Below are 20,601 nucleotides of genomic sequence, written 5' to 3'. Positions count from 1 at the left end.
CAGTGCAACGCTCCAGAAATCGACGCTATCCTCGGACCATGGACGCACACCACCGATTTAATGTGTTTAGTGTGGCCGCGCGCACTCGATTTTATAAAATCTGTTTTACAAAACCGGTTTATGCAAATTCGGAATAGTCCCGTAGTGTAGACGTACCCATTGACTCTTGTTATACCTGTATCTGTTAGATTATACATTTTCTGTTCCTTATTTACGTATTTACAGACTGTGATCAAGTCACTTCTTAACCTTCTCTTTCATAAGTTGCATACATTGAGCTTCTTACATCTTTCTCTATAAGCATGTTTTCCAATCATGTCAAGAAAGACGAGCATGGAGTACTGGTTCTGAGCTTTGTCTTGGAAGAGGTCATTAGGGACTTTGGCAAGAGCACAATCAGTAGAGTGCAAGGAGCAGAAGCCTAACTGGAGAAGCTCTAGGGTGGAATTGGAGGAAAGGACAGCAAGCCAATGGTGTCAGAGTTTCTCTCTTTTCCCATCATAAGTGATAATTTTAGTTAGAAATAATCAGGAGACCTTATCAATATTATTAGGAAAAAACACACTTTATTGAATTCTCAGTTTTCTATAAATCACTCTACTCAATTCTCCTCACCCCACACACAGTTTTAAGCTATTTTGAAAAACTCTGCAGTGCATTAGAACTTTAAACCTAGAGTTTTTCACACCCCTAATGATGTTAACACTGATCAGTGAATAAATGTTAAATATTGAGATATACAATTCTTAGAAACAGTACTGGACTATTTCCTTTTAAAATTTGTAACACAGCCAATAGGTCTGAAGATTATTTTGGACGTAGTCCTAGAAAATTACTCATTCATGATAAAATAAGATAGTAGCTGGAAAACATATTAGGTTTGACTTTTGTAACTGTGCATATGAAATGATGGCAGAATTTCTAGTATTATGTGCAAATTATCTTGCACAAATAGATCATGAAATCATTTGGATGTATATGTTTTCTCTGAGCTATTCTTATAGATATGCATAAATATTTCAAGACATTAGAAGAGAAATATGGAACTTAGCCAAATATGTATGTGGGAATTTCAGTCATTCTCTATCAGATTTCAAATTTAAGCTTTTTAATTATTTTATTCATAGTGGATTTCTCAGTGTGCTTCATATTTGTGCTCATAATCTTAGCAGCCTTAAAAAAGCCTTTTTACATTTTCATCTGTCTCATGTGTTTCTTGTAAGATCTAATCTGTGTTGTTGGAGAAATGCTGTATGCAGTGATATGTGTTCCCAAAAGCAGGGCTTTGGAGCTGTGCTCCGGCTCTGCTCCAGCTCCAGGCAAAAACCTGCAGCTCCACTGCTCCGGAGCTTCTCCAGCTCCGGGCTCTGCTCCAAAGCCCTGTCCAAAAGTGCCAGGATGAAATGTTTTGTTTCTTTTTACCATGTTTCTGATAGCAAGTGATGAAGGATTATTTGGCAGTGGGGCACTAGCTGGATCTCAGAACTGTTCATTTCCAGACAGTGTAACATATTTCCTTTTTAAAAGTGTAAAAATTTCAAAAAGAAAGTGTTATATTGTTTTTAGATGCTAGATGGACTCCACTGAGTCACTCTTCCCATTTTAACTTTGTTTTTTTGCATGGGGATACCTGTTCTATGTTTTATAGTTTACATATTATAAAACTGTATGGAAGAAATGCAGCTAAACTTTTGCCAAGTTTGTATATTTTGGTTAAATCAGACCTCTTGAAATAAACCCAAAACACAGAGGATTGCTCCATGTTTAAATCTGAGCCTCCTGAGAAATAACTCTTTCTCCAGCCACACAGACTCTAGCGCTGCCACAAAAGCTAGTTCAATATAATCAAGATTCATCAAGAAATTATCCTTTTGGGGACGTGCTCTATAAACCACATAAATTAAACCTGTAGAACCATAAAGTATGCAATACTCTGTATGGTAGAATTACAGATGTAATTTCAAAAATTGTGTCACACTTTGTTTTAGCTAATGAGTATCCTTGCCATTCTTCAAATATTAATTGGAAAGAAATCATGATTTATTTAGATGAAATATTCTCTTAAATCAGTGACTATTTCTTGAAGTAGCATATGACATGGCTAAGCCTCATGTTTTGTACGACTAATTTTACCATGTTTCTAGACTCTCTAGAATAATAATGGAACATGTAGATATTCTAGATGAGTGTGGCGGTACATTACAACATGTCTCTTCCAAGGAATGCAAGATATTCACAGCACACATTGCTATTAGCTGGGGATTATCTTTCAGTGTGGAGAATCAGATAAATGTCTCATGAGTAGGAAGAAAAAGACTCTTTTAAAAAGGAAATTATTTATAAAGCAAGCAAAAATATGTCCTTAAAATTACATACTGTATTTTCCATTTGCTGTCTAGTCACTGACAGCAGTTCAAATTCATCCCAGAAGGCTGAGCTTCTATCAATCTCTAATCACAATCAGTCATTAAGAGTTACCAGGATGTGCTGTTGTCCTTGCAAGTGGGCAGAATGGAGAACATTAAAATGCTCTGGAACTCTGAGGCATGAATTCTGGACTTGGAGACGGAAAAAAAAATTAAATGAGAAATAGGAGGTAGTGTATGTATGGTATATAAATGTGCCAAAAGTTTTTTAAATTGCAAAGGTTCATTGCATAGTGAATCATCCAATACTAAAGGCAGTAGGACTGGACATTAGATACATGTTTGCAAGAAGAAAGTGAAGAAATTTGGAAAACTAGGAAAATTACAGACTTGTCTGTTTTACATTAGCTTGAGGAAGAACAAAAAACTTCAGAAGTTGTTTTGAGAGCTCACACAGGAGATCTTTTCCCCACCTCCCCCTCCCAAGAACTTGTGTTAGAGCACCTATGTTGTTGTAGGACTTGGAAACTATCACAGAAAATTATTGGAATTATTTTTGGATAATATTACTAAAGCCAAAGAGACACAGTGTAACTATATTTTAATTTCTCATTTTTAATTTAATTTGTAATTGTATTGATTTGATCTTCAGGTACAGCTTAGTAAGTGATATTCCAAGGTGCTTGCTTGATAATACTGTATATTTAATATAAAAGAAAAAATTATCTGACATATTACTGAACTTCTGAGGATGTAGCTTAATATAAATACAAGCTATTATTAACCTGAATTCTCTTCATTGAGTGCTTTGATTTAAAAAACATATTATAGATTAGTTTTCTGTGCCCAAAAGTTCAAGTAGTATGCTGAACAAAAAGCTAAGAAGTATGGGCACTAGGACCCTGTTCAGATATCTGTTGTGGTCCCTTAGTATAAAAATATAACATCTAAATAATAATATGACAGGTTTGGCCCTTCTGCACACAGAGGAGACTGGGCCCTGTTAAAGTTATCTTTTTCTGTTTACTCACTCACCTTGTCTCAGAAAGAAAACAGCAGATATGTTGGATGCTGGGTTCCTGATTTTGGACAGATACAGGTAGTGAAGGGAGACAGAGATTAAAAAACATGACAGATGTGAATGGTAAAGTTTATGAATCAGCTGTGATCTTGTTTACACAAAAATGCCTTTACAATAAAATTGCACAGTACTTGGAAGCTCTAATGTATGACAATCCACATGAAAGAGTTCAGCTAAGACAACCTGGATAACAATAAGGAAATGGAATATGTGAGGTCACATGGCTGTAACTGAGGGAAGAATTTGATCCAGTTTCTTTGTATTACTTGACTCTGCTCTCAGAATGTTTGTATTGATCAAATATAGGTTGCCTCAATTATCCATGGCTGTATTTCATATTCTAACTTATTATTTATGACTCTCTCTCAGGTATTTAGTTTTACCTTAAACAAATAATTCAGGACTTCCTCTTGCCTTTTCCTTTTAGTTTTTCTGATTATGATTTTTCTAAACTCACACATAACTTGCTTTATGTTAAGGGCATTCTAAAAAACACTAAAACAATCAAGACCCCAGAGATATTGAATAACGTCTACATGAATGATCTTTAGGCATAAAGGTCAGCAATGAAAGTTACCATAACACCCTCTGGACACAAATAATACATTATGTCAACTCAGCTGAAGTTGATGATATCACATCTGAGCTTTTGAGCCATGCAATTACAGGGGGAGGATTCCCACAGCCCTGCCAGATTCCTCAAGGGGATTAGCACTTGTCTGATTGCAACACACACCAAAGACACTGTTAAAATATCAGTGCATCAATCAAGAGGAATTTGAGGCTTTGAAGTTGTTTTTTTTTAAGAGACAGTGTGGGAAAAAAGAAGTGATTACAGTTATTAATTTAAGTGCAGTAATGCTTGTTTGGTTTGGTGATGCACAGTTTGATGACTTGTGTTTTATTCTCACAAATGATCAGTCATAACAAGTAGGCTTGGAAAGGCTTTTAAAAACATTTAAAAAAACAATATTGATGATTATTTCAAAGTATTTCAGTTTTACCTGATTTTTTGCACTAGCAGGAAACTAATCAAAACACAAAACAAAATCAAAATCATCTTACATGAGTCATCATGATAGCAGATATTATTTTGAGGTATACAGGAGAATCATGATGTCAATGATTATTTGCTAGAGACCAGAGCTAGAGAAAAGTGACTATTACATCCCTCCTGAACACACACGGCCAGATCCTCAGCTGGTGTAAATAAGCATCACTCCATTGGCTCCAGTGGAACTACACTAGTTCACACCAACTGGCCCATTCTGTGACTGTGAAGCATTGGTAAAAGCTTGGAACAATATTGTAAGGCTGTTTTTAGGACTCAAATCCTGCGCCTCCACTCAAAACAGTGAGAGCTCAGCAGCTACAGAGCAGCTCTGTGTACCGAGGGAGATGGACATAGCTTGTCTATGTTGTGCAGGATACAGAATCTGGCCCAAGGCACATGCGGCTTTTCAATTTTCACCCCCTGTATTGTATTACAGTAGAACATAAAAAAGACCTAATTGCATCAATATTTCCAATTGCTACAGCATATAAAAATTCTGCACTGCCTTCAATCTTTTGTTTTACCTCTCCATTGAAACATGGAGTTTACAGTGACATCTATGTCAGATTACAAAGCAGTATCCCTACTGCTAGCCAGAGAAAACTGTGTTTCCTTGTTCAGCCTCTAAGGGCTGAGGGACAAGAGTCATCTTTATGTGTCTCTGGAAGCTGATTTTGAGCAATATCACCATATTAAATATGGACAAGATTTAGAGTTATAGAAATCTTACAAATCAGTCTACAAAGGACTATTTATGTCTTTGCCCTAAGAAAATGCAGTGTTGAAAATGTCTTTTACCCTCTAGGGTTTGCAGTTATTGTCATTTGACCCTTATGAAAAACTTCTTTCATTTCCAGATTTTGAAAGAGGGGAAGGGGAATTGGAAGTTATGATACTTTCAAGATAGCAACTGTATGAATAAATGCAAGTGTCTGATATCTTTATCTAATGGGGGAAGATTATCCAGAGACAGCTCTAGATAATATTAATTTTAAACTACACACAGAGAAAGTCAACACTGGAAAATACAATAAAATAAGAACAGAATATTTGTAGCACTCAGCTAAAATAGAATCAGACCCTCAACTGCTAAAACAAGTTTCTCTTCTTCCTGCATTGACCCTAGAATGATAATATTTAGCACTTTACTTCTTCGGTGTGATTTATAAGCACTAAGACCCTGGCTGCACTAGAAATATAGCTGTCAGGAAACTCGGTTCAAAGTAGTTTTCCCTAAACCAATAGGATTCCAGTTTATACTGTAGACTGGATCTTAATTTAGTTCTGTAATTAGGCTAAAGCCTTGGCCAGTATACACCACAAACTGGAACCAGGGATGAAATCAGATTAGGGGATAACTGTCTTGAACTAGGTTTCCTGACATAGTGGTATTTGTAGCACAGACATGGTTTCGTGCTTGTATTTGTCAGAATATCCTTGTGACATATACGTTAAGCAATTACCATTTTCTTTATTTTATAAAGACATAGAATTTACTTACTTTACTAGTTCCAGAACCAGGCTTAGAATTTAGTAGCTCTTGATTTCAACTCGTGTGCTCCACCCACTAAAACTCCACTACCACCCTAGCATATTTATTGTTTTGAGAATAGAGTCATATACTACAGCTACCTCAGGTCTGGCTATCATTTAGAACAAAATCTAAGGTACTGAATCCACCAATTATCCTGAATACATTTTCTTTTCATCTTATGCACATCAGCAGTGCATTTATCTGAAGCACAATGAGGATAAAACTAATGTTACCTTTATAAATAGAGTATTTGTTTGGCTGTGGTGAGACATAAATCATGTTAAATCACATGAATTAAAAAGATGGATGGTGGTTGCCATTTAAAAAAAAATCTTTTTGCTCAGTTACAATATGTTTTAATGGTATCTAGTGTAGTTCTCTAGGACGTGAAAGGAATGATTGCTATACAGTTATTATAATAGGATCTCAGTTTAATCAGTATCATCACTGCTAATGGAGACAAAAATGGATGTTTATGTGATTAATGAGTGGCTAATGCACATGGTAATCATTTGGAGTTAGAGACATTCTCAAAATATGAAATTTGGAACACATTCTGAACTTTCAGAAAGTAGGCTTGGAGTTGGGGTGTTTCGATTTTGGGTTGGGTTCATCTCTGTTTTATATGCCTCAAGACACATCTTCAAGAATATTTGTGGATTATTAAATATACTTTCTTCCTAACAGGGTATTCAATCACTGTTGCTCTTTAAATAAAAACAGTGACCCTACTAAGTCACTTCCAATATGAGGAATGGTGCAATTTATTGTAGCTTTATTTATTATTATTATAAATATAATAAATATTTGGAAGGAAAAGCTTCCCTGTCATAAGAAAATGTAAACTCTAAAAAATTCTCCATAAACAGCATCAAAAGTGCAGTGAGAGATCAATGCCCCATGTGTTTTAGACAGAGGAAACATAGAAAAGATCTCTTCTTTAACAATAAATTATATATCAGAGAAATTTCCGAGACACTGTACACCTGGTTGCCACTAAGAGACACAATCTCTCAACCAACCATTCAATCCTGTAAATGTTCCTCAGGGGGCACTTGTTTCTACTGCACATATAAAAGAAAAAATACAATTGTCCATATCTTACCATTCAGTTTCCTCCAATCTCATTCAAAGAATATCCAATTGGGATGTTTTTAATTAAATTTGCTTTGACATTATATAAACTTCAGTATTTGACTCAGCTAAAGGTTGTGTCTTTTCAACTGGCTTATATGTTCCCAGCAATTATTTCCCTCTCCCTCAGTTCCTCCGTTACCCTGACTCCCTCTGAGGGGTGCAGGAAATACATTTCTGTATTGTAGCTTAAATGGATTATTTTTCAAATGTCTGTCGTAATATGCCTAGTAAGGAATCTATTTGTCAAAAAACATTTCCTGAATCTTTTTTTGTCTGTATTGTTAGAGACATACTTGCTGGCAGGCATTTTGAAATAAATTACCAAAATAATTGAAACTGGCATAATTATATTGTTATTTTGACAAAATATGCATAATTTTAAAATATTGTCCACTGAATTTTTAATTTTTCGGCACAGAATTCCCCCAGTAGTAAGAGGTGCATATTGTAGTTGGAGTGAATGCTTCACTTTTTGAAGGACTATCATTTCAATGAGACATTAACTCAGTTCTCTAATGTACATTTTCAAGTGGCATTCCAGGAAGAAATTAAAATCCCATGATATTTTTGATCTCCTAGCCAAAGTTCCTTCTCTCATTAAAATAGGATCTATGCCCAAGACTGTAGGTGAGTTACCACACTTGGTTAGTTTGTTTGCACAGTCACTGAACGCTAACTCATTGCTTTACACAGCACTTCACGAAATCTTGAGAATGAAAAGCACTAGACCAAAACACAATTCTGTATTTTTACCACTGTCCAGGATGCCAGAATTTCTCAGCACAGAACTGTGGCTTTGCTGCAGTAGCTTGTTATGGATTTGAAGACAGGGCCATATGAGCACTGTGTTCCCTAGAACCAAATCCAGTGATTCTTTTTGACTGTCCTGCTTCTAAGTATAGCTCTGAAGACAAAATATAGCAGCTTTTGTTGCCATTGAGTTCAGCCAAAAGAAAGGGACCAGCAATTGGGAGTTGGTTTGTTGATTACAGCAGATGTTCAGTTTTTAGAACACTGGCAGCAGGGAAGACCAGCACAATGACAACAATGCATCATCTTCTTGGCTTCAGCTCACCACAGTATGTAATTATCACAGACGCTGTTACTGTACTAGTCTATGATTGGATAACTGAATCGTTTTGATTATCCTGTGCCAAAATCTTTTTTGCTGTGCTCTGTAGCAGTGCTAATCTGTCTGCATGATCTCAGATATGCATTGTGTAGCAGTGCAAGAGTACACCTAGAAGCACCAGACAGAGGGGATGCAATGTATTTTGGGGGCCCAATTTCCTCTTTAAACTATATAAGCAATGTCTCCAAATATAACATATGACATCCAAATCTGTATCTCTTATTATAAATTCCATTGAATGTTTGCAGCATTCCATGTGAACTGTTTGCAATAAGTTGATAGAGCGGTAGTTTTGATATGTCCAGTCAGTTTGAAAACTGTTTGAAAAAAAAAACGGACTGATCAGCACTTCCCAAACGATGCCACTTGCTTTTTCTTTCTGTAAAACTCTTTCAGTTCACAAGGCAGTACGTTTCCATTACAGACTATATCTGATTTGAAGATAGATATCCACACAGTCCTATACAGTTTATCTGTGTCCCACGTAGTGTCATTTTCATTTAGGTCTTTTTTGTTGTTGTTTTGCCTTAGGAGCCCAGCTCCTTCCGAGTCTCTCTGGTCTGTGAGAAGGATGCTGTTTATATACACGCACGCCCATTTCCCATGTGGCCTTGCCAGTATCTAGGACTAAAACATGGCTGCCATGACTGCCTAAATGACCTACATATCCTACTCTGCAGCTCTCCCAGATTCCTTTCCTGAGATCACTTCCTCTCCTTTAGTGATAATGCTCCCCCCTGGGAAGAGTACCCTGCAGGTACTCTTAAAGACAAGCGTGGAATGGGGCTGCACTGGTGCAGCAGGATTCTCTTCATAAACCTCAAAGGCTGGTAGGTCCCCCAATAATGGACAGAGTGGGAGAGTTTTGAGGAGAGTAATGAGTGGGAGCATCCATGGTAGCATGACTCTATGGAGCTATACTACTAAGTAGCAAGATAGGGAGCGAGAATCCCAGGGGCTTAATTGAGTCAACAAGGATTGCTGGTGGATGTCCAAATCTATGCAGATCTTGATGGCTAAAATCCTTGCTTTTTCTGCAATGAGATTTTGAGAAGTAAACAAAAGGCTTCTTTCCAGCCCTATTTAAAGAATTCCTAGAAAAGCCCATATTTATTGTTTTGAGAATAGAGTCATATACTACAGCTACCTCAGGTCTGGCTATCATTTAGAACAAAATCTAAGGTACTGAATCCAGTAAAAAATTTCATCTGCAATTTCACTGAATCCAGTGAAAAATTTCACTGAATCCAGTGAAAAAAAATCACAGAATTTCTTCTACTCTAAGCAGGTTGTTCCCAGAGGAGCCTGTGACCATAGACTCAAGAATAGGATCCAGATCTCCCAAGTTCTTTTCCTTGTCCTGGGCTTTGCCCAGCCTTCATCTTGTATCCTTTAAAGTAAGTAGTAATGCATAATCGTGGGTAGCCAGCATAACCACACTTCCTGAAGTGCAATTGCTTTTCTAAAATGTTATAATTATTTTAGTGTGTCAAAAAAGTGCCTTTCAATTTTGAAACATTTATAGAGTTTTGTTGGATCAAGCAAGGATTGGAAGGCTTGGAAGGCGATGAAATGAAGTTTTATTCTGAAGGCTCATGATGCTTGTATTTTTGATTGTTACTCAAGACACCACAACATGTAGAAAGAAGTCTGCCCTTCAAGAAATGAAACAGCTCAATGGAGAGTTTAAAATTCTTTTCCTTTGCTGCTGCCAGCTTGAATATGACAGCCAGCTTTCTCCCCCTCCCCCCAAATTCAGGTCAACTTGAAGGCTTTAAGAGGAATCAACCTAAAGAAAAAATAGTGTAGGATATTTTTATCTGAAACAACAGCTGAATAAATGATGAATTTTAAGATTTTAAAATATAATAGAAATTTTAGCTGGGAAACAGTGAAGACAATAGGCGAAGCCTCAATCTACGGAAGGCTGAGTGACTGACAGTTGCTTACTACCTTTTTCCTGGTAGGTGGAGTCATATCAGCATGATATAATGGTGTAGATTGTGGGATAGGGAGGGAAGGAGAACAAACATGCAACAATTATATTTAATTCTGCAACTGAGGCTATACATTCTTTTAAACTAGGGGCTAGATAGCATAACTGATAAGAAAGGTCAAACAAGTTAGTTTTTTTCCCCCATTAATTCATCATCTATTTTCATAGTAACTTGAGTGTGAATGGCAGCCCTGCAGTCAGCTCAAAAGCTGTCAGGATGACACCTGTACACGTCAAAAGTGGCTGTTGTCTGAGAGCTGAAAGTAGTGGGGTTTTTAGTCTTACACTCTTTTGTAGTCCGAGTCTTAAGGATATCTTTGAAAAAAAACCTTAAAAGTGATAATAGTGAAAATACCTTAGATCAGGGGTCGGCAACCTTTCAGAAGTGGTGTGCCGAGTCTTCATTTATTCACTTTAATTTAAGGTTTTGAGTGCCAGTAATAAATTTTAACGTTTTTAGAAGGTCTCTTTCTATAAGTCTATATTATATAACTAAACTATTGTTGTATGTAAAGTAAACAAGGTTTTCAAAATATTTAAGAAGATTCATTTAAAATTAAATTAAAATGCTGATCTTACGCCGCCAGCCTGCTCAGCCCGCTGCTGGTCTGGAGTTCTGTTCACCTAGGCCGACAGCGGGCTGAGCGGGGCCTGCAGCCGGTACACCGGCTGGCAAGGGGCCGGCAGCCGGAACCCCAGACCTGGGGAGGGAAGGGGCGTTCAGGGGTCAGGGCAGAGGGCTGGGTGTGTGTGGGAGGTGCAGGGCAGAAGGCTGGGTGTGTGGGGGCATTCAAGGGTCAGGGCAGAGGGCTTGGGGTGTGCGGGGATGCAGGGCAGAGGGCTGGGTGTGTGTGGGGGGGGGTTCAGGGCAGAGGGCTGGGGTACTCCTAGTCCCCTGCCCTGAGCAGCTCATAGCAGGAGGCTGGAAGGGATATGCCCTGTTCCACCCCCTTCTGCAAGGCCCCGTCCCTACCTCTTCTCTGCCTCCTCTATGGAGCAGCGAGCACGCTGCCATTCTTCCCCTTGCAAGGGCCATCAGCTGATCGGCGCAGGGAAGGAGAGGGGGAGGGGCAGGAAAGCAGCACGATGGGGGAAGAATCGGGGGAGGGAGGAAGCTTGGCTACCGCAGGACCAAGCTTCTGCCTCCTGCCCCCGCAGGGGAGAGCAGTGGGTGGGGGGGTTGGGGGCTGAGTGCGGCTGGGGGCCGGGACTGCGGCAGGCAGCAACGTGCCACTCAAAATCGGCTTGCGTGCCGTGGGTTGCCGACCTCTGCCTTAGATTCTTTTGCTTGTGTTCTGTTAACGAGGTGTTATGATCTCCAGAAGATAAACTGACCAATAAGCCCTGACTGAAATGTGGAAATAAGAGCCAAATAGGTGGAACCTTTGCTAGCCAATCAGAGGCTTCCTTTAATAAGTATTTTATTTCTTTCCCCAGATGTGTAATTAATGAATTATAACAAATGGAAATAATATCTCTAAAAACTAGAGAAACAAGGTGGGTGAGGTAATGTCTTTTATTGGGCCAACTGCTGTTTATGAAGAGACAAGCTTTTGAGCTTACACAGAACTCAAAAGCTTGTCTCTCTCACCAACAGAAGTTGGTCCAGTAAAATTTATTGCCTCACCGACCTTGTCTCTCTAATATCTTGGGATCAACACAGCTAAAAAATGAAATATATGGGGTACAGCAATACTTTTCCTCTCCTCTCTTAATTCTTTTAGATACTCACACTACTAAAGAAACATCATTCATCTCAACAAAAAAAGTAGACCCTAAAAATTAAAACTCTAATGGAAAATTAAAAGTGGTCTCTAAAAAAACAGTTTGAAACATTACAGCAGTACAAAACAGATAACTGGCAATGCCCTTAGAGAAAGGATATGCAGTAGAAAAGGTTTTCCAGAGATATTAGCAGAAGATGGGAGCTTTGTGAAGCAGATGCAATAGCCACCAGATAGATGAAGCAGTACTACCATCACTTGCAACCTCCACATTGTGCTTTAGCTGGCAAAGAAAAGTGCTTGAATCTCCTGCACAAGAATTCAAAACTGCATTGTGAAGCACAAGAAAGAAGAAATGAACTGGAAAAGGCAATGCAAAATGAAGGGATGTCCGAAAGCTGACTATTAGATGAAGGCAGTCTCTGCTGTGATAACAAAGGCACAAAAGCCCTAAAGATTTGGTACTCACAGCCAAGGTGGGCATAAAATCAAACCAATGCTCTAACCATATGTCAACAGTGGACAAGTGTACAGCTAGATCTTTTGTATCCCAGTGGGAGGAGGCTCGTACTCAGAGATTTCTGAATCCATCCATTACTGGACAGGTATCAGAGGGGTAGCAGTGTTAGTCTGGATCTGTAAAAAGCAACAAAGAGTCCTGTGGCACCTTAAAGACTAACAGATGTATTGGAGCATAAGCTTTCGTGGGTGAATACGTGTGACAAAGTGGGTATTCGCCCACAAAAGCTTATGCTCCAATACATCTGTTAGTCTTTAAGGTGCCACAGGACTCTTTGTTGCTCATTATTGGACAGATTTGTATGGCAAAGGTGAGAAAATGTAATGACAGCTGAACTCAGAAACTGGCTTCTTTCTCCTATTTTTTTTTTAAACCTGTGTGTTAGCCTCCTATAAGATTTGGCCACTGGAAAGCATGAAATCAAACATGTGACTTTAAATATGAAAGAACTGGATAGCCTTGCCTCTGTGACTCATTAGAACTTTCCAAGTGAAGTAATATTTCCCAGCTGGCTAGCAGCTTTAACCCTCCATTTTAGAGACATATCACTGACAAAGAACATCAAAATGACAGATTTATGATTTTAACAGTGTTTCTAGTACAATCGGGGTGAAATTAGATCCTCAATACTGCCTAAGAAGCAGCAGAATTGAATAACCCAAGGGATGAAATCACAGTTAAAAGGGTAAAAGAAATGAGGTCAAAATATGTGACTAGGACCCTCAGTCCGCAATTTCCACCACAGTTGTATTTTTCAGGCTGCAAATGTAGTATTCTACATCCAAGGCCCCCAGGCTCCAGTTGCTGCTGGGTCACAACGGGGGTCTTCGTCAGGGTAGAACACAGGCACAGAGTGTTTATAGTAGTACTGCAGCCGAGAGAGCAGTTTTTTCACAACACCAGGATATTTTTCAGACAAGTCGTTTCTCTCCTCAGCATCTTTAACAACATCAAAAAGCCAAAGTCTTTTTGTTGGTGGGTCAGATGATAGAATCTTTGACTCACTGAACAAAGGTGGTGGTGGGAACCAGTGGCTGCAGCCTACGAAATAGTAGCAGATAAGAGATTAGATCTCAAACACACAGGGACAGAGTAGCCTCATACTTGGAATTCGGTGTTTAATGAGACTTGTTTAATTTCAAAGAAATTAAACTGGAGTTGCCTCCAGGAATCTGGTTTTCCCACTGCAATGTAAGCACATAAACACAGATTCAAAAACCATGACTTCAATGAATATATTGTAAATATTTGCCTACTTTTAGATGAGGCTCTGCCCTCCAGGTTTTTACATTACATAGTAAATCATGAAAGTTGAGAAAGAAAGTAAATTATGGAAATGCAAAGTTTATTACGTATGAAATGGCATGAACTGGCCGTGGAGGTAAACCTCTAGGGAAAAAATAATCATTTCATTACCTGGATACCCAGTTAGTAGTTTCCACTTTCCATGTCGAATTGCAGCATGTATGGATATATTAAAGATTGAATCATCCCATGGAAAAGAATTATTCTGTGGTGAAGATGTCCTGTTGTCAATACCAGGACCTTAATGGAACAATAAGATAGATTTAGGTATATTTTGTAGTTAAAGATTTTTTAAAGAATTTTGTTAGGAAACAAACCAATATAATGCAATATTGGAATACAAACACCTATTCTGCAAGACACTTATTCCATACGAGTACAAGTGGCTACGCTACAATATAGAACAGAAACTAAAAAAAAAAAGGGTTCAGAGTTAAGATTACCATTTCTAACGTTCATGATAGTTATTTATATACCTGTTCTAACATAATTGTCTAACATTTCAATTCTTAGATCTTCAACTATACCCAGAAAAGCTGTGCATGCCCACGTAAATTATTTGTGCAAACAACATATTTATATGTACACACAGGTAGCTGCACATGCAAATATCAGTTTGAATGCAAATACAGTATTTGCATATGCAATGGCCTGTTCATGTGCATTTTTGCATCTGAGAACCCAAATTTTAAAAGCTTGATGCTATGTATCAGCCTGTGTTTGTTTTCCACCATCTACCATTACAATGACAAGATCAGAAACAATGACACAAAGAGATGTCAAGATAACCCAGTTTGATGCTGTGGCATCTTTCAGGAGGTAGTTTTATTATAACCTTTGAGTTGGAAACTATAAAATTAGGGAGCCACAGGGACTCGTGTGATTGGTTTCTGCATCTACAGCTCAAAACAGAATCAGCGGGGTGTGAGTTACAGTTGGTATAACTGTTATGGCAGACTGGATGCTGAGAGTAATACTGGAGATTAAGCAGAGAACAAATCCCGCAAATCACGAAGCAATATAAAATACATTTTCTTTAAAAAATGATATATGCACTCTTAATTGATTTTATATCTATCAATAGATCTACCGATACAGAAACTCCGAACTTAACATCTTCTCACTTAACGTTGTTTGATCCTATGTTCCATTACAGAACATGCTTGTTTAAAGTTGTGCAATGCTCTGCTAGAACGCTGTTTGGCCGCCTGCTTTGTCCATGGCTGGCAGCCCCCCATTAGCTCCCCTACCCCCTGCACCCCAGCGCCTCCCACCCACCGGCGGACCCCGCGATTCAGCATCTTCCCCCAACTCCCCCTGCCTCCTGTCCATGACAATCAGATGGTTTTCAGTGTTCAGGAGGCTGTGGGGAGCGGGGAGGAGTGAGGACGCAGCGCAGAGGCTCCCCCTCCCTCTCCTTCCTCCTGAACGCCGCAAACCAGCTGATTGCCATGGGCAGGAGAGGGAGTCGGGAGGCTGTGCGCCACATCCTTGCTTCTCCCCCCAGCCTTCTGAACGCCGCAAGACAACTGATTTCCATGGGCAGGAGGTGGGGGGAACAGGGGGAAGGCGCTGATCCGCGGGGTCCGCGGGCGGGTGGGAGGTGCAGGGGGAGCTGGAGAATAGAGGAGCTGATGGGGGGGCTGCCAGCCTGTTTAATACCTGTATTAAACTGCTTGTTTAAAATTGTTTAAAATGTATATAATGCCTTTTGTCTGGCAAAAAAAAGTTTCCCTGGAACCTAAGCCCCCCTATTTACATTAATTCTTATGGGGAAATTGGATTCGCTTAACATAGTTTCTCTTAAAGTCGCATTTTTCAGGAACATAACTACAACATAAGTTACTGTATATAAATATAGGTACAAAATCAATTAGGAGCACATATACCTTTTGTAAAATAAAATTTTTGCTCAAACACAAAGTTCCATTAAATGCAGAGGTGAAAGTAAGCTGGTACGGTACGGTATGGCGTACCGGCAAGAGCTAGTACACAGCTGACCGTACCGGCAGGGGGCAGCTTCCCTAGGCCGGCAATTTAAAAGGGCCCTGGGCTCTGGGCAGCAGCAACAGCCGGTGCCCCGGGCCCTTTAAATCAGTGCCAGAGCCCCGCTGATGGAGCTCCGGGGTCACGGCAGCAGCCAGGAGTCCTGGGGCTCTGGTGGTGATTTAAAGAGCCCGGGGCTCCTGGCAGTGGCCGGAGCTCTGGCCCTTTAAATTGCCACCAGAGTCCCGGGGTAGCAGATTCAGCTGGGAGCCCTGGGGCTCCGGCAGTGATTTAAAGGGCCCGTGGCTCCCAGATACCGCAGCCAGAGCCCTGGCCCTTTAAATCTCGATTTAAAGGGCCTGGGGATTTAAAGTCCCCGCCTCTTCCGGTTGAGGCCTCACCCCCTTCCAACTGAGGCCCCGTCCCCTGCTCAGGACCCTAGCCCTGCATACTGGTAAGTCCTTTAAGTTACTTTCACCCCTGATTAAATGATATATTATTTTCCACTGCAAGTTATGATAAGTGTATTTCTAAAGAACACAAAAATATTTTAGTTTAGTTCAGGATTTTATTAGTAATTTTGTTTTGCTACTCAAGTCCAAATGAGCTTTCAAATAGTGCAACTTTTTGGCTCTTTTAGGGAACACATCTACAAAGTATGAACTTGTATACAACTTGTTTGAAATATTTTGAATAATTTATACACACAGAGAATTGTCAGTCATAATCTACCTACTGTAAGACTCTTATCTTGTGCCAAGAACTTTATTGTCTGTTGCTCAATCAGTATGTTGTTTCACAAATAGTACAGGTCAACTCTCTTCAGTAGCAGCTACAGAGAGAACTGTATTCATACAAGAACAGCATTTGCTATGTGACAGATCTGTCTGTGGTGTATTTATCAGACGCTAAGCACTACAGTATCTAAGCACCAGATGCAATATTAAGATAAGCATAAATATTATCTGATATAGACGCTACCCTTGCCATCCTATAGTTTGTCCCCTTACACTTGGATCTTTCTCCCTGTATTAGTCTTTCTTTCTCCTTCTCTCCCACTCCACTATATTCTCTGCCCCCTCCAACATAATTCTTCAACTTCTGTTATTACAGGTGAGCTTCTGCTCAAAAAAGTTTTGCACTGAGGTTTGAAAATAGTCCAATTAGACCTTATTCTGATGTCTTCTGATACAGTATTCCATAGACTAGGATTGGACCAGCATTGAAAATGTCCTGCCTCCAGCTCCCAAGTCTTTCAACAGAGGCATTTCTGGTTGCAGCGTGGTCAGTGAGTTCAACCATCAGGTAGCCTAAACCCAATCTTAAAGATTAGGACTAAGACTTTGAATTGAATTGAATAAGAAGTAAACAAGGAGCCAGGAACTGGTGCACAGTTTTGGATTAGCTTTTTATTGGCAAATGTTGACTTCACCACACAAACAAACAGACAAAAATATTTCCATCAATAATAACAGAAATTTAGACAGGCAAAGTAAGAAAAATGCAGCTTGAAAACACAGAGTTTGAGGTCAGGCTATTTACTTTGCATATTTTGACATTTGAGTTTTGACTGTTATAAAGCTGTAACATTTTGAATCTCAACATCTACTGGCATGAAACAATTATTGCCTGACCTCTCAATTTACCGCAACGGTGAAAATCTAAAAATTGGTAAAAATAAAAAGAATCACACTTAAGAAGAAACATTAAAAAATGAAATTTTGCCAAGCTTCGCTATCTACTCTTGTATCATCATTGTGAGTCATGTTCAAGTGGTGGAGGACTGTTTGTATTCAAGATGGACTAAAGTGTGATGGGCTTTGCCTGCAAAATCTAGGTTGTAGGAATTACAATAATTCAGTCTCGAGAGAGTGAAATACTACAGCTCACCTTTTCCATACAAAATGCTCCCTCTACCATCAATTATCTTAACTGCAAATAGGAGCCTCTCTTTCTCTACAGCTCACCAACTGAGCATTCTCCAGCAGCACTATTTCCTCTCATTTATGATACTATAGCATGTTCACTGTTATAAGAAACAAGTGAAGTTTCATTCAAAAGTTGCTGTTTTAATATTTAATGCTACATCAAATATATTGGTATCATATGTCATAACATATTTGGTGTAGATATTTGATGGGTAACCAAATAAAGCATTTAAATAGCTTATCTATATAGGAAAGATAGGCACTTTTGAAAATTTTATCCCTAGTCGAACTGACTTAGGAGCCTAAATCCTATTTTCAAAATGGACTTAGGAACTTAAGGAGCTCAGTGGGATTTAGGTTCCCAAGTGCCTATGTCAGTTCTGTAAATGGGACACAGATTTCTAAACCACTTATGCACTTTTGAAAATTTTACCCTAGATCTTTTTTCTACTACTGTGCTTAGTCTCTGTATTAAATGCACATAGTTGGGCCTAAAGTTTCAAAAGTAACTAATGATTTTGGGTGCCTAATCTGGATCTTAAAGGAGCCTGATTTTCAGAGGGCAGGTGCTCAGCACTTCTGAAAATTAGGCCCCTTTAAGAAGTGTCAACTTGTACATAAAAAAATCCAGGCATCCAAAAATGCTAGTCACTTTAAAATTTAGGTGTTGAATTACTAACATGATTCATATTTTACTTTACCATTTCAAAATACACACACGAGTTAAGAAGTCCAAAAAAAGCACAATTGAGTAAATTATGTAAACAAAAGCCTGAATGATGACCAGAACAGGTGTTTCTTTTTACAAAAGCTTATAAGTGTAATTGATTGGAACATCATAATTCAACTTGCTATTATACAATCCTATAAAATACATGTGAGCCAACCAGTCAATTTTGGACGAACCAAAAAAATAGTTTATCTACATTTGTATGTGCACAAGTGAATTTGCTAAAAGACTTTTGGGTATATTGGTCTTAACTTGTGGGGAAATTGCAATGTAAATCCTTGCACAGAAGATAAGAATACTGAATATCTCAATATTAATATTTTGGTTTTACTGTATCTTTAAAAATTACATATACAGCATCATAATTTTAAAATAAATCTCAAAAGACAGTCCCATTTCCTGCACAAGTAGTTTCTCCAAAGAGATCAGAGCCAAAACTCACACAAAGCATGTGGTAGCATTGCTAACAAAAATAACTTTAAAAGTTAAGGGTAAGAGAAGGATGGAGTAAATCAACACATGAACATTGGCAATGGCTATCCACACAGATAAACTATATCGGTGTAATCTAAGAAACAAATCAGGTATTCATTCAAGGCTTGATTTTTATTTACAGCAATATAAATCTAAAGTACCTCCATTAAAGACACTGGAGTTACTATAGATGAATACATATGTAACTGACCCCTAGATTATATTTTAATTATATTTGTACAATTTTACATTAAAAACCAGGATTATCAACTAATAATTAATATTTGTCATTATAAGAACATAGGATTTGCCAGACAGAAGAAGCACTTGGGTATATCCAGTCAAGCATCCTGCTTCTAGAAATGACTAATATCTGATGCTTCAAAGGACAGTGAAAATACTCCAAAACCTCCTTACTTTACCTTCTTACCGTCTCTCCTACTTGCTCACTCTGTAACCTTCTTTCACTTGATTTTGCATCATCTTTCATGCCATCCCCTATGCTTGGAAAAAAACGTTCCTATATCCCACTTGGTGTCAAGCTCCATCCCCTTTCTCCTTCGAAGCCCCATTTCAAATCCCATGCACTGTCCCATAGCCTTGTTCAGGTTAGATTGGTTGCTCTTCCAGACAGAGAACTTGTCTTTCTATGTACTTCTGTACATTTACAGCACTTTGGGTAACCCAGTACATCTAACCAAGTGTGCAGTGCTTTATCGAGATGGGGAATAGGGAGAGTGATTCCTTCCTGACACCCATAGTGATCAGCATATACATGATGTGTGATTTGTGTTCTTTTAGCATGTACAGTTATAGTTATTGATCAGACTTATCCAACTCTTAGTATCTTTTCATGGTAGTATCGCTTCTGATCTCCAGAAATTCCACACACATCATATATGCTCCATAAAGTATAATTTCCTTTAATTATTCTAAATTACTGACCATTTAAAATAACTGAGTGACCTCTTCGTTCTTCTGATATTATTTAGTGGATGTACAGAGATGAGGGATCTGATCCAGTTATAAAGGGACTACCTTTTATATCTTTAAATACCTCAGTCAAGTCCTCTCTAATGCTTCTTTCCAGGCTCAATAATTCTAGTTTGTGTCACCTCTTTTTCTCTCTGTCTCATCGTGCCTGTAAAAAAGTCTTCATTTCCCTTCTGTGGACCTTTTCACCGTGAAATTGGAGTGTAAGAAAAAGTATGTCAGGCACAAATTGAACCAGAAAATGGTGAAGAAAAGCACTACACATGGTATTTATTATCTAGGCTGGAAATTTCAAATCTCTCCTCATTTATTGTTTATATTCTTTATGACTTGTTTCAAACTGATTCAATTTAGACTTTCAATTGGCAAACAAAACATCTCAGACAAATATGCTGTGACAATAATTTATATAAAAAAATTCAGAATAGTCAATGCCCATTCTGAGTGGATTTACAGGACAGAAAAGAGAGAGAATCTGAACTTTAACTCTTTTGAACCAAAAGTTCAAATTCCTTGATTTATATTCCAGTCCGATATATAAAGTTGTAAACAGAGATTCATTGAAGTGTGATAAAAATAATTATAGAGAATATTAATTTGAACTTTGTTCTCTAATCTTCAGTCATAAAAAGATTAGCCAG

At 38.5% G+C, this 20,601-nt stretch overlaps 1 protein-coding gene across 1 annotated transcript in view; it reads right to left on the bottom strand.

Annotated features, from left to right (window-relative positions):
- Positions 1–13,105: 13,105 nt before the first annotated feature.
- ARSB (arylsulfatase B) overlaps positions 13,106–20,601 on the bottom strand; it is a 96,410-nt gene continuing 88,914 nt past the window's right edge. The window contains exons 7-8 of the mRNA XM_039544883.1: positions 13,961–14,089; positions 13,106–13,585 (exon numbers count right to left, since the gene is read on the bottom strand). Coding sequence (XP_039400817.1) covers positions 13,320–13,585; positions 13,961–14,089 — 395 coding nt within the window. The 3' untranslated portion in view covers positions 13,106–13,319. The remainder of the gene's footprint in view (positions 13,586–13,960; positions 14,090–20,601) is intronic.

This window comes from Mauremys reevesii, linkage group 6, assembly GCF_016161935.1.
Source record: "Mauremys reevesii isolate NIE-2019 linkage group 6, ASM1616193v1, whole genome shotgun sequence".
NCBI lineage: Eukaryota > Metazoa > Chordata > Testudines > Geoemydidae > Mauremys > Mauremys reevesii.
This window is presented reverse-complemented; position numbering and strand designations above follow the sequence as displayed.